Source organism: Trifolium pratense, linkage group LG4 (genome assembly GCF_020283565.1).
Source record: "Trifolium pratense cultivar HEN17-A07 linkage group LG4, ARS_RC_1.1, whole genome shotgun sequence".
NCBI lineage: Eukaryota > Viridiplantae > Streptophyta > Magnoliopsida > Fabales > Fabaceae > Trifolium > Trifolium pratense.
Genome location: NC_060062.1, coordinates 38089119 through 38107718, shown reverse-complemented (window position 1 = coordinate 38107718; position 18600 = coordinate 38089119). Strand labels below are relative to the sequence as shown.

Below are 18600 nucleotides of genomic sequence, written 5' to 3'. Positions count from 1 at the left end.
CTCTGTTCTCATCAATTCCTATAAAGTCAAACTTTACTTTTATTTGATCAAATTATTATGATGCTTTCCTTTTCTATTGAATCTCCTTAAAAAAGCATGAAACTTCAAATCTAACCATTTCCATGCAACGTTAACACACATACATATGATTATGAGGGAATCCTATGCATAAATACAAAGGAAACCAATCCGGATCATTTATATGAGAAGTAATTAACTACAATAACAAATGGTAATTAATTTCATGATAATTATTAATTATGAAAATTAAACTATATCAAAGAATTCTTATATGAAAACAATGTGTAATAGAGTATAATGATTATAATAATATTATTTTGTTATAATTTAGTATGAAAAGACAAAAATAACCATTAATTTAGTGATGTGGCAATATGTGAAAAAACAAGGCAAGGGTAATTTTGAAATTTAATTAGTATCTACTTTTATTAGATTTATATGAATGATTATAATAATATTATTTTGTTATAATTTAGTATGAAAAGACAAAAATAACCATTAATTTAGCGATGTGGCAATATGTGAAGAAGGCAAAGTAAGGGTAATTTTGGAATTTCATTAGTATCTTCTTTTCTTATATAGGATAGATAGGATTGGCAAAAGATATCTGTGAAATAATTTATGATGAAAGTATGAACCTATATATTCATTCGGAAGGTTCTATAGCCATGTATAATTTAGTGGTTCTATCTTATTTTTGATACATGTTAAAAAGAAATAAATTAAACATACACAACATAGCAAACCACAGTTGTATGAAATTCATTCGTTAAGATTAACTCCTGGATCCTACTTGGTCTTCAATGTGTGGAACCAATGGCAGCAAAACTTTTTGGTTTAGTTCTTTGGAATTTATGGGGTGCTATAGAAATAAGTGTCTTTGAAAATAAACAAGCAGACCCCATATAAGTTATGTATGGGATATCTCCCACGTCAGGTGCAAGTTGCTCACTGTAACAATGTTGTTCAATTTCAATGAAACGTAGCGTTTACCATAAAAAAATTGAGGTTGTTAATAAATTTCTGGTCTAACAGAAAATATTACTCTATACTCTTCAAATTTACTCAAAATTTGCCTATGACATTTTCTCAAAATTTGACTTTGTAGGAACCAATTCCTATTCCGGCAAATTCGAAGTTTGAGTTTGTTGAAACAAATTTGTGTTCGGTTTGTGTTCCGACAAAGTTAAAGCTTAGTTTCTCATTTCTATTTTGACAAACTCAATTTGTCTCAATCGAAATACAAATTCAAAGCTTGAGTTTGTCGGAACACAATGTGTTGTTGATGCATTGTGAATATGGTGCTTGGCCAGTTTTGGCTTTTATGTTGGCTGCATTGTTGATTTATCGGAAGGTTTATACTTGGGAGGATAGGACTTTTAGATATGGTTTATCCCTTCACAATTGAGGTATCTGCAGTATATTTCCCGGAGGAATGTGGCCTTAGATTGGCCTCCGCTTGCCAGGGCATTCACGTTAGACTGTATCATTCACTCTCGTCATAAGAAACAAGATTTTACCCTCTTTTTTTCGATTTGGAAATAGATAAATATCCATCTCTTTTCTTCATAAAAGGAGTATTTGTCTATTTCCAAAGTTCAGGGAGATATTTGACATATTCACTTTCTATTTGATGCAGAAAACTGAACCATTTTTTTATTATAGTTTACTATCATGAATTACTACCTACTACTATTTTGCATTGTCAAAAAGAGGAATGATGTAATGGTATAGAAAAAAAAAGTGGAATAATAAATAAATAAAAAACATGTGTAAATATATCCTTTGCTAATTACTGAAACCACACCATAATAAAAAAAATAATTTAAGGACCACACCATAATAATTATAATTAATTAATCACAACCATCAATTAAGGCTAAAATTTGAAGTAAGTATATCCTTATTTATATATAACATAATACCTATAATAAAGGCAAAACATTGTACTATATAGAAAATAAGTTCTTTGATATTGATTTATTACAAAACTAACTCCCACAGACAATGTGTTGCCAATATTGCTTGCTCTGCGTACGCAAAAAGAACAAATGGATGCTATCTTCATTACCTTCGTCACAACTAGCACAATTAATCAGACACTTTGCACACTGCGATTAGCTAGCCTTAATCGCAATGGCAAGCAGTTCTGACCAATACGCCATATAAGCTTTTTAACTTTAGGAGGGATTTTCGCACGCCAGAGAATGCTCCAATTTCTTTCAACGCTGTGTCGGTTTGTTGTACCTGCAACATCCACACACAACCTGTACACCATGCGTACTGAAAAAATAACACCGCACTCTAATTTCTATTAAATAGCATCATCTTGGACAGAATTAAAAAGAGGAGTTTGCATGATGTGTCTTGCACTTCTGCTATCAAACAGTTCGTGAATTATGTCTTAGTTCCAACATTTATCATTTGCAACATGAGATCCTTGACCTTTAAATTAGCATGCATAGGTTGTAAGTTATGAGGTTTAAGAATGGAAACACTTCCCCTAAGTTAGCAACTGTCTCATTCATCAATACATTCTCTGGAGCCAATGTTCCATTTGCATCTTTCTTTGACAACGAACTTTGCACTCCAAATACTCCGCCAGACATAACTTGCTCTAGCATAAAAAAAAACTTAGGAAAATATTTAGCTTTGAGTAACGTAGTGATTAAACTGCCCGAATTTTGTAATAAATTCCAAGTTTGCTTTCCTAGCATGGCAAAGTTAAATGCCTGGAGGCTTTTGAAGCCTATTCCACCTTGATTTTTATGCAGAGTCTCTCCCAAGAAAGCCAATGTAATCCTTTAGAACTAAAATTACTATGAGTCATAAAAATTAGGAATATCTAATGTAAACAAGTCTGAAAAATTAAGCAAGCTAGGTATCAAGAAAATACTCGTCACATAGGACAAAATAGATTGAAGTACCGATCTAATCATAACCTCTCTATCAGCTTGAGAAAGGAGCCTACTACTCCAAGAATTTACTTTTTTTCCTATCCTTAATGAACTTAAAGGGGTTTCCTACTTCTACTTATCATTGAAGGTAAGCCTAGGTACTTACTTGTGCGAAATTCTTGTCGCACACCTTAGGTATTTGCAATAGAATCACACACCTCATATATGACATTTCTACTACAGAAGAATTCAGATTTTTGCATATTAAGAGCTTAACCTTGTTAAACCAAAATGGATTTTATGACAATACCTTTGAGGTTTTAATGATAACAATGTATAAGAAAACAGTTGGGTACTCTAACATATGTTCAAGTGTAGAGGACAGTAGATTAGAAACCTACTTTTGATAGTAGAAATATGCATCTGAAGGACATGAGGGACGCGCAACAAAAGTCAATTCTAAAAGGCAAAAGTCAAATCTAATTCTCCCAATTTTTAGCGTACGGAAATCAGTTCAGAAGTTGGCTTTATCGAAACCATAAGATCACTTTTAATTCTCCCAATTTTTTCGTTTTTTTAAAAAAAAAACTCCTAATTTTAAAAGGGTCATGCTAAACAGTGCCCCGGACATTTGTTAAGCATACTAAAAAAGGTAATTAAAGATAAAGTTAATGCTAGAAAGATAGTAATTGTTTATGCTTTTAATGTGTTAAACTAGTGTGTTTTGACACGGTTGCTCTTTTTTTATTTAAAAAAAAACAGAATTAGTTCATACAACCTTCGGTCAAATACATCTCAATCTTTCCTGCCTTCCCCTTCCTATGGTAAGTCTGGATAGAACATTTGGTTCCATCCAATTTGTGTTGAGTTCTAATGACAATACTCTCCCGGCCTCTGAGTACACCCGCAGCCATACGTGGCGGAACGTGCTAGCATATTATACCCATGACAAAATTAAACAATGTTTTAAAATAGAACAAACGCAAGAAAGAAAATTTAGGGAACTAACCAAAACTTATTGTTTTGAATCACTTGCATAAGCTTCGCTTACTATCATTTCCCAACCAAACACACAATCACTTTCAAATTGATGTAGGATATATGTATCATCGTGAGATACATCACCCACAGCAGCATTAACTGATTCATCCTCTACTTGCTCAGATGAAAGATCAATCATGTCTTCATCTTCATTATCACTTGAGAGATCAACAACAACTTTTTCTTTGATATTTTTAAATTTAAAACAGTTGTCATTGTCACTGAAATCATAGTTAACCATGACTTGAATTGGTTCTTTAAAACCATATAAAACTGATGCCACCTTTCCGGATGTCATGTAACAGTTACTTCCATCCAAGTGTAATTGAAGCATAGCCATATTTCCACTTGGATGTAGCAAGTATCCATAGGGTGATTCTCTAACTCACCGCTCCAATCAACTCTAAATTTCGGACAAATTTCGATTTTATCCTATAATCATATAGATATAAACTTAGCCTAAGTTACAATTCAAATATGACTTATCACATTATATATATCAAACATATAGAAATATGTCTACACGAATGATATTAATGAAATCTATAGACATATTTTAATAGAATTAACTCATGTGCTATTTTGATACAATTGAAATATGGTTGAATAAAAAAATAACTGTCATACCTTCTTGTGAACCTATAAAAATATCAGATAAAGATCAATTGGCCGAAATATACACAGTATTTGGGAATTATTCAACTGGTTTAAAGGAAACAATTGCATCTGAGAATATTAAGTAAGAAAGAAAAGTACTCAGGATCAAGAATATAAACACTAAAAATAGACATAAATGTCCAAATGAGTTATTTGCATTTTCCTGAGACTAAGGTTGGATGAAACATAAATAATAGCAAACCACACAATTCAACAATTTCCAATTGAAGTAGATACTGGTACATGCAATTACTTAAAAAGAATTAAATATAGTGCTAAAAATACCTCCTTGAAGATGAAGCCAATTGATGAATTGGAATTGGACAGTTTCTGATTTTGGAATTAGGGCTTTGTTAAACTACTGCAGCAAGAAATGATTGTTAGGAAATCAGATTGTTAAACGTTTTCAAGGCAAAGCGATGGAAACATGCAACAAAGTAAACCCATAAACAAACTGCCTGCAACTGCGATTCTAAACGCACATTGAAACATCGAACTAGTACTAAAATGTAAAAAGATACAAACAAACCTGTTCTTTGAAGAAGCCGATGAACGAAGTTGGCCGTGCTTCACTGAGATGTACACTCGAGGGTTTGTACGCAGAAACGACACCGCTACTTTTGACTTGATAAGAGAAATCGTTACTTTCCCTTTTCATTCATATAAATATCATTATTCATATAAATAACATCTTTTTACCAACCAGTGCCTCAAACTCAGCAGGGTATGACCCATCATCAGTGGCAGCCTATGGAATAAAAAGTATCGCAAAAAACTCAAGTACAAATTCATTGCCATTAATTGGAAAACTAAAAAACATGAAACAAACCTTTGATTTTCCAACGAAATGAGCACAGGAACAACAAAAAAGAATGACACCTGATACACTTGTCCTTCTTCAATTTTAGACTCAAACATGTAAATAACTGCTTCCTAATAGAAGCATGAATCTTTCCACCCTATTGTTAAAAAATAACAGTAATTAATAAAACGTAGATTACAACTTATCAATTGAGTTCTTGAGGCAGTAAATTAGGAAACACATAGAAGCACTAGCACTAACCTTTTCATCAACCAAAACCATCTCAATGGAATTGGTTTCAGAAGGATTGTGGAACGAAGAGACCTTCCAGAGACGAAGAACACCCACCTTGACTCGAACACCCACCAGCGACACTGTCAAACTTCTTACAAACTTTGGCCATTTCAACCATTCTCTCCACAAAACCAGAGTATATTTGAGGTGAGATTGAGATTTTGATACAATGTAGTCTACACAAATCCAATATTTATACCCAAACAATGGCCAGGTTTGAAATTCAAAAACCTCACGAAAAATCTCGTGGAGAAAATAATTGAACTCATCAATAATTGAAGTGAAAAATCGAAGCCTCCCGCCCACCAAAAACGCACATACGACAACGATCAACTTACCTTTCCCGGTTAAACACTAACCTGAATTAGAATTTGGACGGCAGCAGAGTCTCTGACAGTGTCAGAGAATTTTTCCTCCACCTCAGCAACGAAAAAAACAACCAAATTCTGGAACAAACACTACCCACTATTTTCGCAATTCTACATTAGCAAATTTTCGTAACTTGTTGTCAAGATTATAGATGCACAAATTTCAAGATAAAACTTCTATAGTACTACTGCTATTATGCAAAATATTCTTCATCCAACTTATTCCTTAATGACAACTTGGGAATTTTCCATCTATGGTATGTGCATAAAGACGCAAAAAACCATCACCATTGACTTTTGACCGGTACAACACAAATACTAGTCAAAGATCAAAAAGTCCAAGACAGAAACAACCACTTATTTTCCAGACAGTTTCGAGGCCAATATCCTTTTGCCCACACCAAATTTAATTTATTATTATCCCACAATAATACATTCAATATTACAATCATTAGTACCACCACCATTCACCAAATATTATTAATATTTACAACAAATCACTACAACACAACACAACACAACAAAAATGGAGTATTTCAACAAATCAAAGGCCATAAAGCTACGAAGCCATTTAGGAAAGTATCTAGTAGCAGACGAAGAAAACACTAACCTCCGACAAAGCCGAAACGGAACAACAAAAAAATCACTATGGTTAATCGAAATCGACAAAACAAAACCAAACCTCGTACGTCTGAGATCACACCACGGCCGTTACTTAACCGCAACAGACACACCTTTCCTCCTCGGCATGACCGGAAATAAAGTGGTTCAAGCTGATTACGACGCAGGTTTAAGCTGGAAATATGAATGGGAACCAATAAAAGAAGGAATGAGCAGCGTGAAATTGAAGAGTTGGTGTGGGAAGTTTTTGAGAGGTAATGGTGGAACACCACCGTGGAGAAATTCTGTTACACATGATGATCCTAGCTCTGCTACATATAATTGGATTCTTTGGGGTGTCGAGTTTGTGGAGTTATCATTGCATAATAATCAGAATAATGAATTGTTCAATCAAACTAGTTTTGCTTCAAATTCTTCGTTTGATTCTTGTGAAGATATTCATGATTCTCAATCGGTTTCTACTACTTCTATCAACAAGACTTGGTCTTTGTCAAAGACTCGCCACAATTCTAAATTGCAGGTGCGTTTTAATCATGTTTATTAGTAGTATTACATTGTTTGGGGTTTTTTTTTATTTTCTATTTTACCATTAATAACATTTTTTGGTGCACTATCAACCAATCACAATTTTTTTTTATTTTATGAAATTTAAGATAAATATAATTATGATTTATTGACGGTGTAAAATTTACGCTCGATGCATATAAATTATAAATTAAAAAAGTGGTATGGTTTAAAAGTTTAATTGTTAAGCAATGTCAGTGTAAATTTTTTTTACACATTCATCCAATGATGCGTTGTCACATTATTTAATGAATGTGGTACATCATTTGTTTTTAAATATCATACATGATGTGTAGGTATATTATTAGATGTATGTGTAAAATAACTTTACACTGACGGTGCATATAAATTAAATTCATGGTTTAAATGCTATGTGAAAAATTATAGGTTCAACTCGTTAAGTTAAATTACTTGATTTTAAAGTCAATTTGTTTGTCAAAATTTCAAAATTTGATCTTTAATCGTTTAAACTATTTTTTTAAAAGAAATAACAAATATTAAATTAAAATAAAAGTCATCTCAAGTGTATAATGAAAAGAATTTTGAGAAAGAGAGAGTTTAAAGGAGTAAACTTGTTTTCTGGCCAAGGTAGAGTGGGTAATATCCGTACATGGGAACCGGAAAGTTCATTGAGTCAAACGATTCGAACTATATATAGTTTATGTTTAACTCATTTATTTAACGAACTTAATTTTTAACTCAAGTTCAGCTCATTTGATTGATGAATAAGTTCACGAGTCAATTATCAAATCGAGCTTTGAACTATTTACGAGTTGGCTCGGGTTATTGTCAGCCTATTATCTTTTTTTCTTTAATTTAATTTTCATAATAGCTTAATTAATAAGTTACTTTTATATTTATGAATTCTATAAAATCACAATGAAAATGATTTCGTTTTTTATTTATTTATAATAAAAAAAAAAGTGGTCAAACCTTTTTTTCTTCTTCTTTCTTTTCTTACATAAAAACTCGAAACATCATCAAAAGACAAAGTCACTTCAATTCATCTATGTTTCCGAACACACACCAATCAAAATCAAAATCAAAATTACCCACCCAGTCTCTTTGTTGAATCCAAACATTTACTAACTAACCTCAATCCAAAATCAAAATTAATCTCATCACTTTCACCATAAAGAAATCAGAAATCTGAACTGTGCAGAAAAGTTGGAACAAGAAGTCAACAGCTTCAGGTGATTCATCAATGGAACTTTTCCAAAGAGCAAAAGCAGTTAGACTGAGAAGCCACCACGACAAGTATCTACACGCAGAAGAAGACGAAGAATCAATCAACCAAGACAGAAACGGATCATCAAAAAACGCTAAATGGACAGTCGAACACATCCCTGAATACGATAACATCATCCGTCTTAAAAGTTGTTACGGAAAATACTTAACAGCATCAAATCAGCCTTTACTTCTCGGCGTCACTGGTCGAAAAGTCGTTCAAACTTTGCCAAGGAGACTTGATTCGTCTGTTGAATGGGAGCCTGTTAGAGATGGTGCTCAGGTTAAGCTGAAAACTAGATATGGTAATTTTCTTAGAGCTAATGGTGGATTACCACCTTGGAGAAATTCTGTTACTCATGATATTCCTCATAGAAGTTCCACTCAGGATTGGATTCTTTGGGATGTTGATGTTCTTGAGATTCATGTTGGAAATCCTCCTCCTCCTCCTATTCCTCATTCTGATTCTCTTGATTTTGGATCTTCTACTTCTTTCAAATCTGATCGCTTTGCTAGACAAGAGGTATATCTATCTATCTATCAATTTTGAGTCAAATTTTCATTTTTTTTTTATATTTTATTTTATTTAAATTTGTTTTTGAATGTGTTGTTTATTTAGATCTAATTAGGCTCTACTTGGTAAAAAATAGCGGATAGTTGATAAGCTAGCTTATAGCAGATTAGCTTATAGTGGATGAGCTTATAGCGGATAGCTTATAAGCTAGCTGATTGAATTTGTAGTGTTCGGTAAAATTAGGGGTTGAACTATGAAATGACATAAAAAAAATATGTTTAATTTATATTTAATTTATTCAAGTAAGATGATAGGGGTAAAATTGAAAGAAAATATGATAATAAGTTATAAGCTCAAAAGCTACTTGAAATAGCATTTGAAAAATAAGCTATAAGCTAGTAAAATAAGCTATAAGCTCTTTTTAAAAAAGTGTTACCAATCAGAGCTTATAAGCTATAAGCTCAATATTTGGCATTATCAAACAGAGCCTTAGACCCTTAAATATTTGACTCGAGGACTGATTTCACTTTCAAATTTTGACTTCACTTGATAACTAGTACAATTCAATTTGAGTCAAAATACTCATTTAGGATTACGACTTTGAACATGATTTTGATTGTTGAGGGATTTGGATTCTCTACTACTGCCAATTTTACTCTTTTAAAGCGAGTAAAGTGTAAAATGAGAAAATTAATGGTTGTTATTTCATCAAACTCATGATTTGTTAAGATATATTTGCAATATCCATCCACATTTGGTTAGTTAATCAATGGTCCATAATAGACACTGTACTTTCTAACGTGAATTTTTCATTTTAGAGGAGCTGAATCCGTCTATTGCTTTTGCAACTCTCCAATCACACTTTTTTAATCGGATAAATCTTATGATTGGGAGTTGTATATTGTCTCAGTTGTTAAATTAATCCGATGGCTGAAATGCGGCTAGAGCTGCAGAGACAGCCGAGGATCATATATGATTGACTTGATGTCTTTGAATTGACTGACTACTTGCTTTCTAAAGTTACTTTAAATTGATCGAAAATGACTCGTATAGTTATCAAGAAAATGAAACTGGCTGCATTGACTGATTGTTGTTTGTTGTGGACTAGTATGATTGTTTAATGACATTGGTTTGTGATGATTTTGCAGTCAACAGATAGTGTTGGTTCGCCGCCGAAGATGGAGGGGAGAACTATATACTACCATGTTGCTGAGGATAATGGAGATGTGGATGATGAGAACGTGCAGGGCTATTCCTTGGTCTTCAATGGGAATGATGTTGAGCAGTTGACTCGTAAGTTTTCGGAAGAGACGGGACTTGATGGAGTTATTGTGTGTAGTCGAAGTCCTTTGAATGGAAAACTTTACCCACTTCGTTTGCATCTTCCTCCAAACAATGTTACCATGCAGGTTGTTTTGGTCCTTCCCAACTCAAAAGGTGACTTTCCTTTTCCCTAGATTTGTGCCTTTTATGTCACATGTGGGATGTTTTAGAAAATTCTCTTATTAAATGAAACATGTGCAGTGCTTGTTTACCTAAAATACATTACATATTAACTTGTAAACCACATAGAGAAACATATATACTAGACACGACACTAACGTTGTCAAGAATAGAATCATATTAACTTACCAATTTGAGTTTGAATTACAATTATTCTCAACATTTATCATGTGCAAATTACAACCTGAAAAATAGAAAGAATATAGTGCAAGCATTGTATGGTACAAAATGACAGTAAAATACTACAAGCTATAACACTAAGACTCAAGAGATTCATGCTTCAAAAAAAAGCTCAAGAGATTTCCAACAGAATCAGGAATCTCTGATCCTATTGGAATGCAAGTCCAATTTGGTCAATGATGAAAGTCCTCCAATTGTGGAAGGTATAGCCAAAAATCCTATTCTCTGATAAACCAAGAGTGACCAAACTAGATAACTTTCCCAACGAATCAGGTAGCCAATCAACTTGCCCTGCAGCTTTAGATCACGAGTTCCCTTCTTTGCAGAAACCTCAATTATGCTAGCAAGTTTAATCAAACTCAATTTATCAGCCTGTCGACCCGTTAGGATAGAATGGGGACTTGGACTTACTCTTGCTCATAACTATCATCTCTTGTGAACAATTCAGAAGCCTTAGCAGAAACATCTTTATCTACATGAACCAAACTTGAAGAAGCAGCAATTGAAACAGAAAAGTGAAATGCGTGTACACGGTGGAGCACGGTGATATCGATGTACATGAGAGTTCCGCCGGGATCAAACGTCTTCCTCCCTCTATCCCAAGGCATCCACCGGAGACGAAACAAAGTTTTGCAAAGGACTCTGCAGATCACGTAACCAAGAATCACAAATGTTGCTCCGCCGGGATCAAAGACAGTTTCGACAGCGAGAACGGCGATGCTGTATTTATTGTTGGGGATTAATCAAACCAATATTTATCGCGGCGAGGATCATACATTATATGCGTTGATTCTGGAAAAGGTTCCTTCAATTTCATGATTGCTTCGGAATGGTGAATTTTGAGCGCAGAAATGAGATGTTGAATGTCCAGATCTTGCGTTTTCCCTTTGCACGCCGATTCAGTTTCATAGACCGAAAGAAAACAATCGAGTTCTCTGATTTTGACAGATCCTCCTCCTTCAACTAAAGGCTTGATGGTGATCTCTGAAGTTGTTAACAAAGATGATGATGCAGAATCAAGATTCTTCGATTTCATGTGTTCTTCCGAAGCGGCAAACTCAGATTCCTGGAACGCAGATTCCTCGACAATGCTGCAACATGAATCCACAAGAATACATGTTATCTCGCCAATCTTGATGGTGAAACCATCAATTGTTGGCTTGATTGGAGTGATCAAAGGAAATTGAATGGTACTAAGATTTGAATTCCCGAAATTGCCGAAATGAATGTGATTGCAGAGGCTTGAAGAATGAACCTCTGGTGCAGAAATCGCCGTGTCTTCATCATGAGAAAGATCTTCATCTTCAGCAATGGCTGAATTAGAATAAGCAGCGGAATCTTCAACGGAAGCGTAGGCATCCTCATCTCTAGGGTATCGCTCTGATACCATGTCAAGAATCATAGGATCATAGTGCCATAGATCATACACATAGGATAGAAAGAGAGCATAGTCATGCTCATGAGGTAAAAGTTCATTAGAGTTCATATTTGATTGATAAAAGATGGTAAAATGTGTACATTAGTGTTCTATTTATAGGACTCAATTAACTAACTAATTGAGTAACCAACTATAACTAATTTCTAACTAATTAACTAACACCAACAAACTCTAACTATCTTAACAAACGTAGATATCAATAATAATTTTGAAAATTACAAGGGATTTAATATAACCACATATGTTGGTGACTTGGTGTCGTGTTGGTGTTTAACACTATTGACATGTGTTAGACACTGGACACATTCAATTCAACGTGTTAGTGCTACATACTAGTGTGTTATAATATATGAAATTCAAAAATATAATTGGTTGAACTACAGTTCTAGTTAAGCTGGTTTTTTCTACTACAAAACATACTAATTTAGCTATGGTTCCTTAAATGTGATGAAAATCAACGAATATTGGTAATTCTTGTTTTTCTATTAACAATTCATGGTTAAGAAATATGCAAAATTCTAAGAAAAAATTATCAAAATCTGGTGATGCTGGTTTGGTTGCTTAGATTGCACACAAGACTTTAAATACTTTCGCTCCCTTATCATTCTTCTTTCTCTCACTTTCAACCGGTATATATATCTTGTGCATTATTCTAACATTTGCTTTCGGTTCTGGTGTTTCAGCTGCAAAAGAATTTGAAGAACAAGGTTTACTGTGACAAGCTAGATCAAGTGCAAGGCAAATGTACATTGTGACCCAACTGGGTTTGAAATTCTATTTTATAACATTTAATTTAAAATTATGCTGCAAAACTGTTCTTTACTCGAGCGAGTCTATTGTAGATGGTAGTCTTTGTTATTGGCGACCTCTATATTGTTAATGCTAGCCTTTGATTCAGGTACTTTGTTGATACTATATTCTTTTGTTGTAACTTGTAACTTCATGTAATTCATTGTATTTTTTTAGATGTATCTCTTGTATGAAGATCTTTTATCAGAAGCTACATTCATGTATTTTTTCAGGCAGATATAAATGTCAGAAATTAGAAACATTTTTTTTATCCGATATAATTTCCGCTTTATTTGTCAATTTTTTCTGTTTATTTGGAATAAATTATGATTCAAAAGGAGGAAGAGGGTGTGCTAGGAACACTCTTAGAAACATTTTGAGAGCCAGTCCAGTTTGCACCTATTTGTTCATTAAATGGTAGAAAAAACATTATATTTGATATAATAAGTTTCATGTTATTATCTGTTAATAAATGATCCAGTGAACATTATGCAAGAAAGGGCACTTTGAGATAGGAATCAAGATCAGGACAGTTTTCTTTTCCTGCACTTTCTTGAAACAAGTTTGGAATAAAATCTCCAATTGGCTAGGCATTCAGTTAGATTATGAGGATGAAGGTTGGAAACATTTTCTTTCATTTGGTAACTTAATTCATTCGAATAAGGGTCCTAAGGTAAGATATTTGATTTGGTTAGCTACAACTTGGTGTATTTGTAGGCTAAGGAATACTATTGTTTTTAGGGGGGAAGTACCTAATGTTGATTAGTTAATTGACCAAATCAAATTCATTTATTGGTTTTAGTTTATAGGTCGCTCGAGTAGATATAGTGACTTTGTATTTATAGATTGGCCCACACAACCTTTATATCGTCTCACAAACCAATTGGTTTGTCTCTGCCTTGTTGTCCCATATCTTGATATTTCTCTGCTTCCAAATACTCCAAAGCATTATACTTAAAAAGTTCTAATTGAGGAGCATCAAAATGTTGGCACTATAGAAAGTAAGTTCTAATTCCCACAATAGAAACTAATTCTATGATATTTTCGATTTCTTTAAAAAAAGTTATGGATGATCTATATTTTCGATTTCTTTAAAAATTATCGATTTCTTTAAAATAACATTTGATGGTGCAAGACCTAAGTCACTTGTGCACATTAGAATAGGTGCCTTCTCTAATTTTCTTCTAAAGATAACATTGAAAATGGTAAAGAAGATTGTGCCCCATTAAAATTCATTCAAATGAAATGTTTTAAAGTATTCTCAATTATCTTAGTATTAACCATTTGGTTTTCAATAAAATGAGTCCCGTTAATCTAAAGCTTAATTGGAAGATATATAAAATCACGTTAAAGATTGTTCTAGTTAGGATTCGAAATCGAATTCCCCCAATTCATCCTTAATTATAATTTATTAATCACTTAAACTCAGTCACTTAATTAAAGTACAATCAACTAAAGATAAACTTATAAAAGATAATATAAAAAAAAAATATTCGTGTTCTTTTATGATAAAATACTTAGATTAAGGGTTGTGCACTATATATAATGGAGAAAATGTAGAAAGATGATGCAAATTAACCAACCTCAACAAAAGTGTTTAGGACGAAGTTTACGTATAAATTATATATAGTGAACTTTGAAATTCTATCTAAATTACAACTAGTATGATTCAATCAAATGTGTCAATATCTCATTGATCAATACTCATTTAATAACTATAGGCTCTGGATGATTACATATGTCTCATTCTCTCTCCCGGCAAGAAACAAGATTTCACCCTCTTTTCTCCATCTTGGCCAGATGATTGTGACATTCTTCCACTAAGCTATTAAAGAAAATTAAAAGATTTATAAGTGATAAAATTATTATTACTAATATGTACTATATATCTTATCCAATTCTATATACATGCCAAAGGTAGAATTGAAAATTGAAATGTGGTTTATTCATCTCCTTATCTTAACTTGTATTGTTTCAACCTTATCCTCCATGCAACATACAATACCATCAAACAAATCATTGAGAAATGTACAAGAGTACAATTGTGCAAATCATTGGAAATTTGTTTTTTATAAGAACAAATAAGTCATACGGTTTAAAACATAATTAACCGAGTAGGATGACCCACACATATAGAGAGAACAAAGGAAAGGATCGACCACACATAAAAGAGACACGGATAAAAGAGTACATCACTTTTTAACCTAAACCTTAAACACCCCAACTCTTGATCACGGCAAGGTTTAACAAACATATTATAGCCATATCACAACTATACACTAAAAGCCTCTTAATCAAAGCCTCACAGGGCATTCCTAACAAAGTTCTTACTTTCGGTATTTTGCAAGAACATAGTGTTAGTTGTCGATGCTTTTATAAGTTATTATGTTGCATCCTCAATTTCAACCATGAAATAGAGCATATATAACTCCACAATATATAATGAAATGGCTACTATATGCAGTAGCGGAGCCAGGGGGTGGCCAGGCAGGGCCATGGCCCACCCCAAAATCACTAGAAATTACTAAAATACCCATGGTATGTTAATAAAATTACACATATGTACTAAATATATTATTGTAGCGAGCTATATGGGAAATCTTTTTGCAAACAGCGTCGCGGCTAGTGTGTGGCCATGGAATTGGAAGGATCCTGGTTCAACGCTTGCATACTGCTTTTTTTATTCCTTTTCCTGTGTATTTTTAAAAATTTGCTGTTTTTCTGTTTTAATTTTAAAAAAAACCAAATAATACATATACATGCCTTTAAAAACAGTTGTTTTTCATATATATATATATATATATATATATATATATATAGATTAAATGATTAAAAATTTAAATGTATCAATACACTTGATGTTTAAGGTATTTAATTAAATTTTTATATACAAAATAATTTTTATATTTAATTTATATAATATTTTAGTGGTTTCCTTCGAAAATACTAGTAAAAAATTTAGTGGCCCATCCGAGTTTTTTTTCCTGACTCCGCCACTGACTATATGGAAGGAAAAAATTCGCTACAACGTGGTGGGATGGAACCATAGTGATAGAGAGAAAATTAGAGAATTTTAAATATAAATATATATATATATATATATATATGGGGGTTGCTAACTTAGACCTAGTTGGGTCTAAGTTAGCAAGGTGCACCTTTTCAGTTGGACAAAAATACCCATTCTTTTTAATTAATTAACCAAATTACCATCAATGGACGCAGATCCAGTGTCGCGCGCGTACCGCAGGACCATGGTTACAAACCGTTGATTTCCATCAGACAACCAAGATCTGATCTCATCAAGACTGTCTGATCAATCAGACAGCTCAGATCATCCGAATCCATCAGATTCCAGCGCGTGCACCACACTGGATTACACCCTGGAGAGAGAAGAATCTACTTTTTAAAAGCAGGACACGTGTCGCTGTCTGATCGGCTGGGCGTGATTTTTTTCCATTTAATACTTTGAACTCAATTATTTCGTTGTAAATTAATTTTTTTTTTTTTTATACCAAAATTCATAATTTTTTTTCTCTACAAATAGAGATTTGGTTCGTTTGATTTGGACACAGAAAAAAAAAACTCAATTTTTCACTACCTTAATCTCCTTTTTCACTACCTTACATCAACTCACTGAAACCATTCTACCAGCAAAATGGTTTCAGATTACAACTCTCTGAAACCATTGTACCAGATAAATGATTTCAGAAGCAAACACAATTAATAAATTACTCACTGAAACCATTCTACCAGTAAAATGGTTTCAGAATACAACTATGTGCAACCATTCTACAAGCTAAATGGTTTCAGAAGCAAATAACTAATAATCAACTTACTGAAACCATTCTACCAGCAAAATGGTTTCAGATTACAACTCTCTGAAACCATTGTACCAGATAAATGGTTTCAGAAGCAAACACAATTAATAAATTACTCATTGAAACCATTCTACCAGTAAAATGGTTTCAGAATACAACTATGTGCAACCATTCTACCATTAAAATGGTTTCAAAAGCAAACACTAGTTTTTAATTACCGTTTTATCTCATTTAATTAACTAAAAATAGTTTCAGGTCTCCAAAAATTTCATAAAATATACCAAAAGTTCCAGAATATTATCTACTATTTTCCTGGTATAATGGTTTCAGTGAGTTGGTTGAGTGGTGCGTGTTAAATTACAACACACAAGTAACGTATTTAGTAGACAAAAAATGAGATTAAGGTAGTGAAAAATTGCATTTTTTTTTCGGTGTCCAAATCAAACGAACCAAGTCTCTATTTGTAGAAAAAAAAATTATGAATTTTGGTATATAAAAAATTAATTTACAATGAAATAATTGAGTTCAAAGTATTAAATGAACAAAAATCACGTCCAGCCAACCATTGTGTGACACGTGTCCTACTTTTAAAAAGCAAATTTTTCTCTCTCCAGGGTGTAATCCAGTGTGGCGCACGCGCTGGAATCTGATGGATCAGGATGATCTGGGCTGTCAGATTGATCAGACAGTCTTGATGAGATCAGATCTTGGCTGTCTGATGGAAATCAACGGTCTGTAACCATGGTCCTTCGGTACGCGCGCGACACTGGATCCGCGTCCATTGATGGGTATTTTGGTTAATTAATTAAAAAGAATGGGTATTTTAGTCCAATTGAAAAGGTGCACCTTGCTAACTTAGACCTAACTAGGGTCTAAGTTAGAAAACCCCTATATATATATATATATATATATATTTTACGATGATGTGCCAAAAGATAAAATATTTTTAGACATAGTGTAAATCAATTTTATATCGTCGTATTGTTGAATTAATATAAAGAGTTTAGTTTAATAACCACTAACCACACTTATATCCGCTTAATGTACGGATGTCGAGAATTAATTGGATATGAATCTCAGTTTTCATCTCTAGATGTCAACAATTTACACATTGACGTAGTCAATAAATTGATGTTTGTTAACTCTATCAAACAATTAAAATTTTAATATCTCTAAAATTAAAATATATATTAAAATTTAGCCGTCTAATTTCTATTCCACAACCATTTATGTAAATAATTTAAATTTGCTTTTAGCGAATTGAAATCCTCGATTATGGAAGAAAACTCACTAGTCTGATTAGAAAATAGATACATACATATAAATAAGTTATGTGAGTTAAAAAAAAAAAAAGAGAGAGAAATAGATATATAAAAAGTGGGGGAAAATAAAATTTGTTCCTAGCTAGTTCTATGGCTAAAGCATCAAATCTGAGGAAATCTAGTCCAGCTAAGAGATAGTGACACTAAAAATAATACCAATGCTACGTGTCGATATTTGATTATAAGAGTATACAAGTCACCCCCACCCCACATGTTTATTTATTGATCGAATTGTTTCAAGATTTATTTATGCCGCAGGAACCGAATGAGTACTCAATATTTATCCAATTATTTTCTTCATTTTTCATATATAAAGGAATAAAATGAAGATTTTTCAAAATGTTTGTATATCTAACTTTCGACTTTTTGTATTGCAAAAAAAAAAAAAAACTTTTGACTTTTTGTCTCTATATGAGTATCGAAGATTGTAACGTTTTTGGAGTTAAAATCCTTCAAGGAAAGATCAGATAGTGTGCTGATTGGCTACTGTTACTTCTTACGTATAAAAGTTAAGTTGATATGATGATATTATTAGAAAATTAAA

At 32.8% G+C, this 18600-nt stretch overlaps 1 protein-coding gene and 1 long non-coding RNA gene across 2 annotated transcripts; one reads left to right on the top strand and one right to left on the bottom strand.

Moving 5' to 3' along the window:
• Window positions 1–1863: 1863 nt before the first annotated feature.
• Window positions 1864–6448, bottom strand: LOC123882169. Its single transcript, XR_006799711.1, has 6 exons — window positions 5680–6448; window positions 5446–5575; window positions 5146–5364; window positions 4902–4977; window positions 3928–4391; window positions 1864–3847 (listed from the first exon to the last, which is right to left on the bottom strand). It is a non-coding gene; the product is annotated as an uncharacterized LOC123882169 (long non-coding RNA).
• A 147-nt stretch (window positions 6449–6595) lies between these two features.
• On the top strand, window positions 6596–13192 carry LOC123882168. Its single transcript, XM_045930978.1, has 4 exons — window positions 6596–7221; window positions 8428–9015; window positions 10155–10443; window positions 12811–13192. The coding sequence occupies exons 1-4, from the start codon at window positions 6607–6609 to the stop codon at window positions 12843–12845; spliced, it is 1527 nt and encodes a 508-aa protein (XP_045786934.1). The 5' UTR covers window positions 6596–6606; the 3' UTR covers window positions 12846–13192.
• Window positions 13193–18600: the final 5408 nt, after the last annotated feature.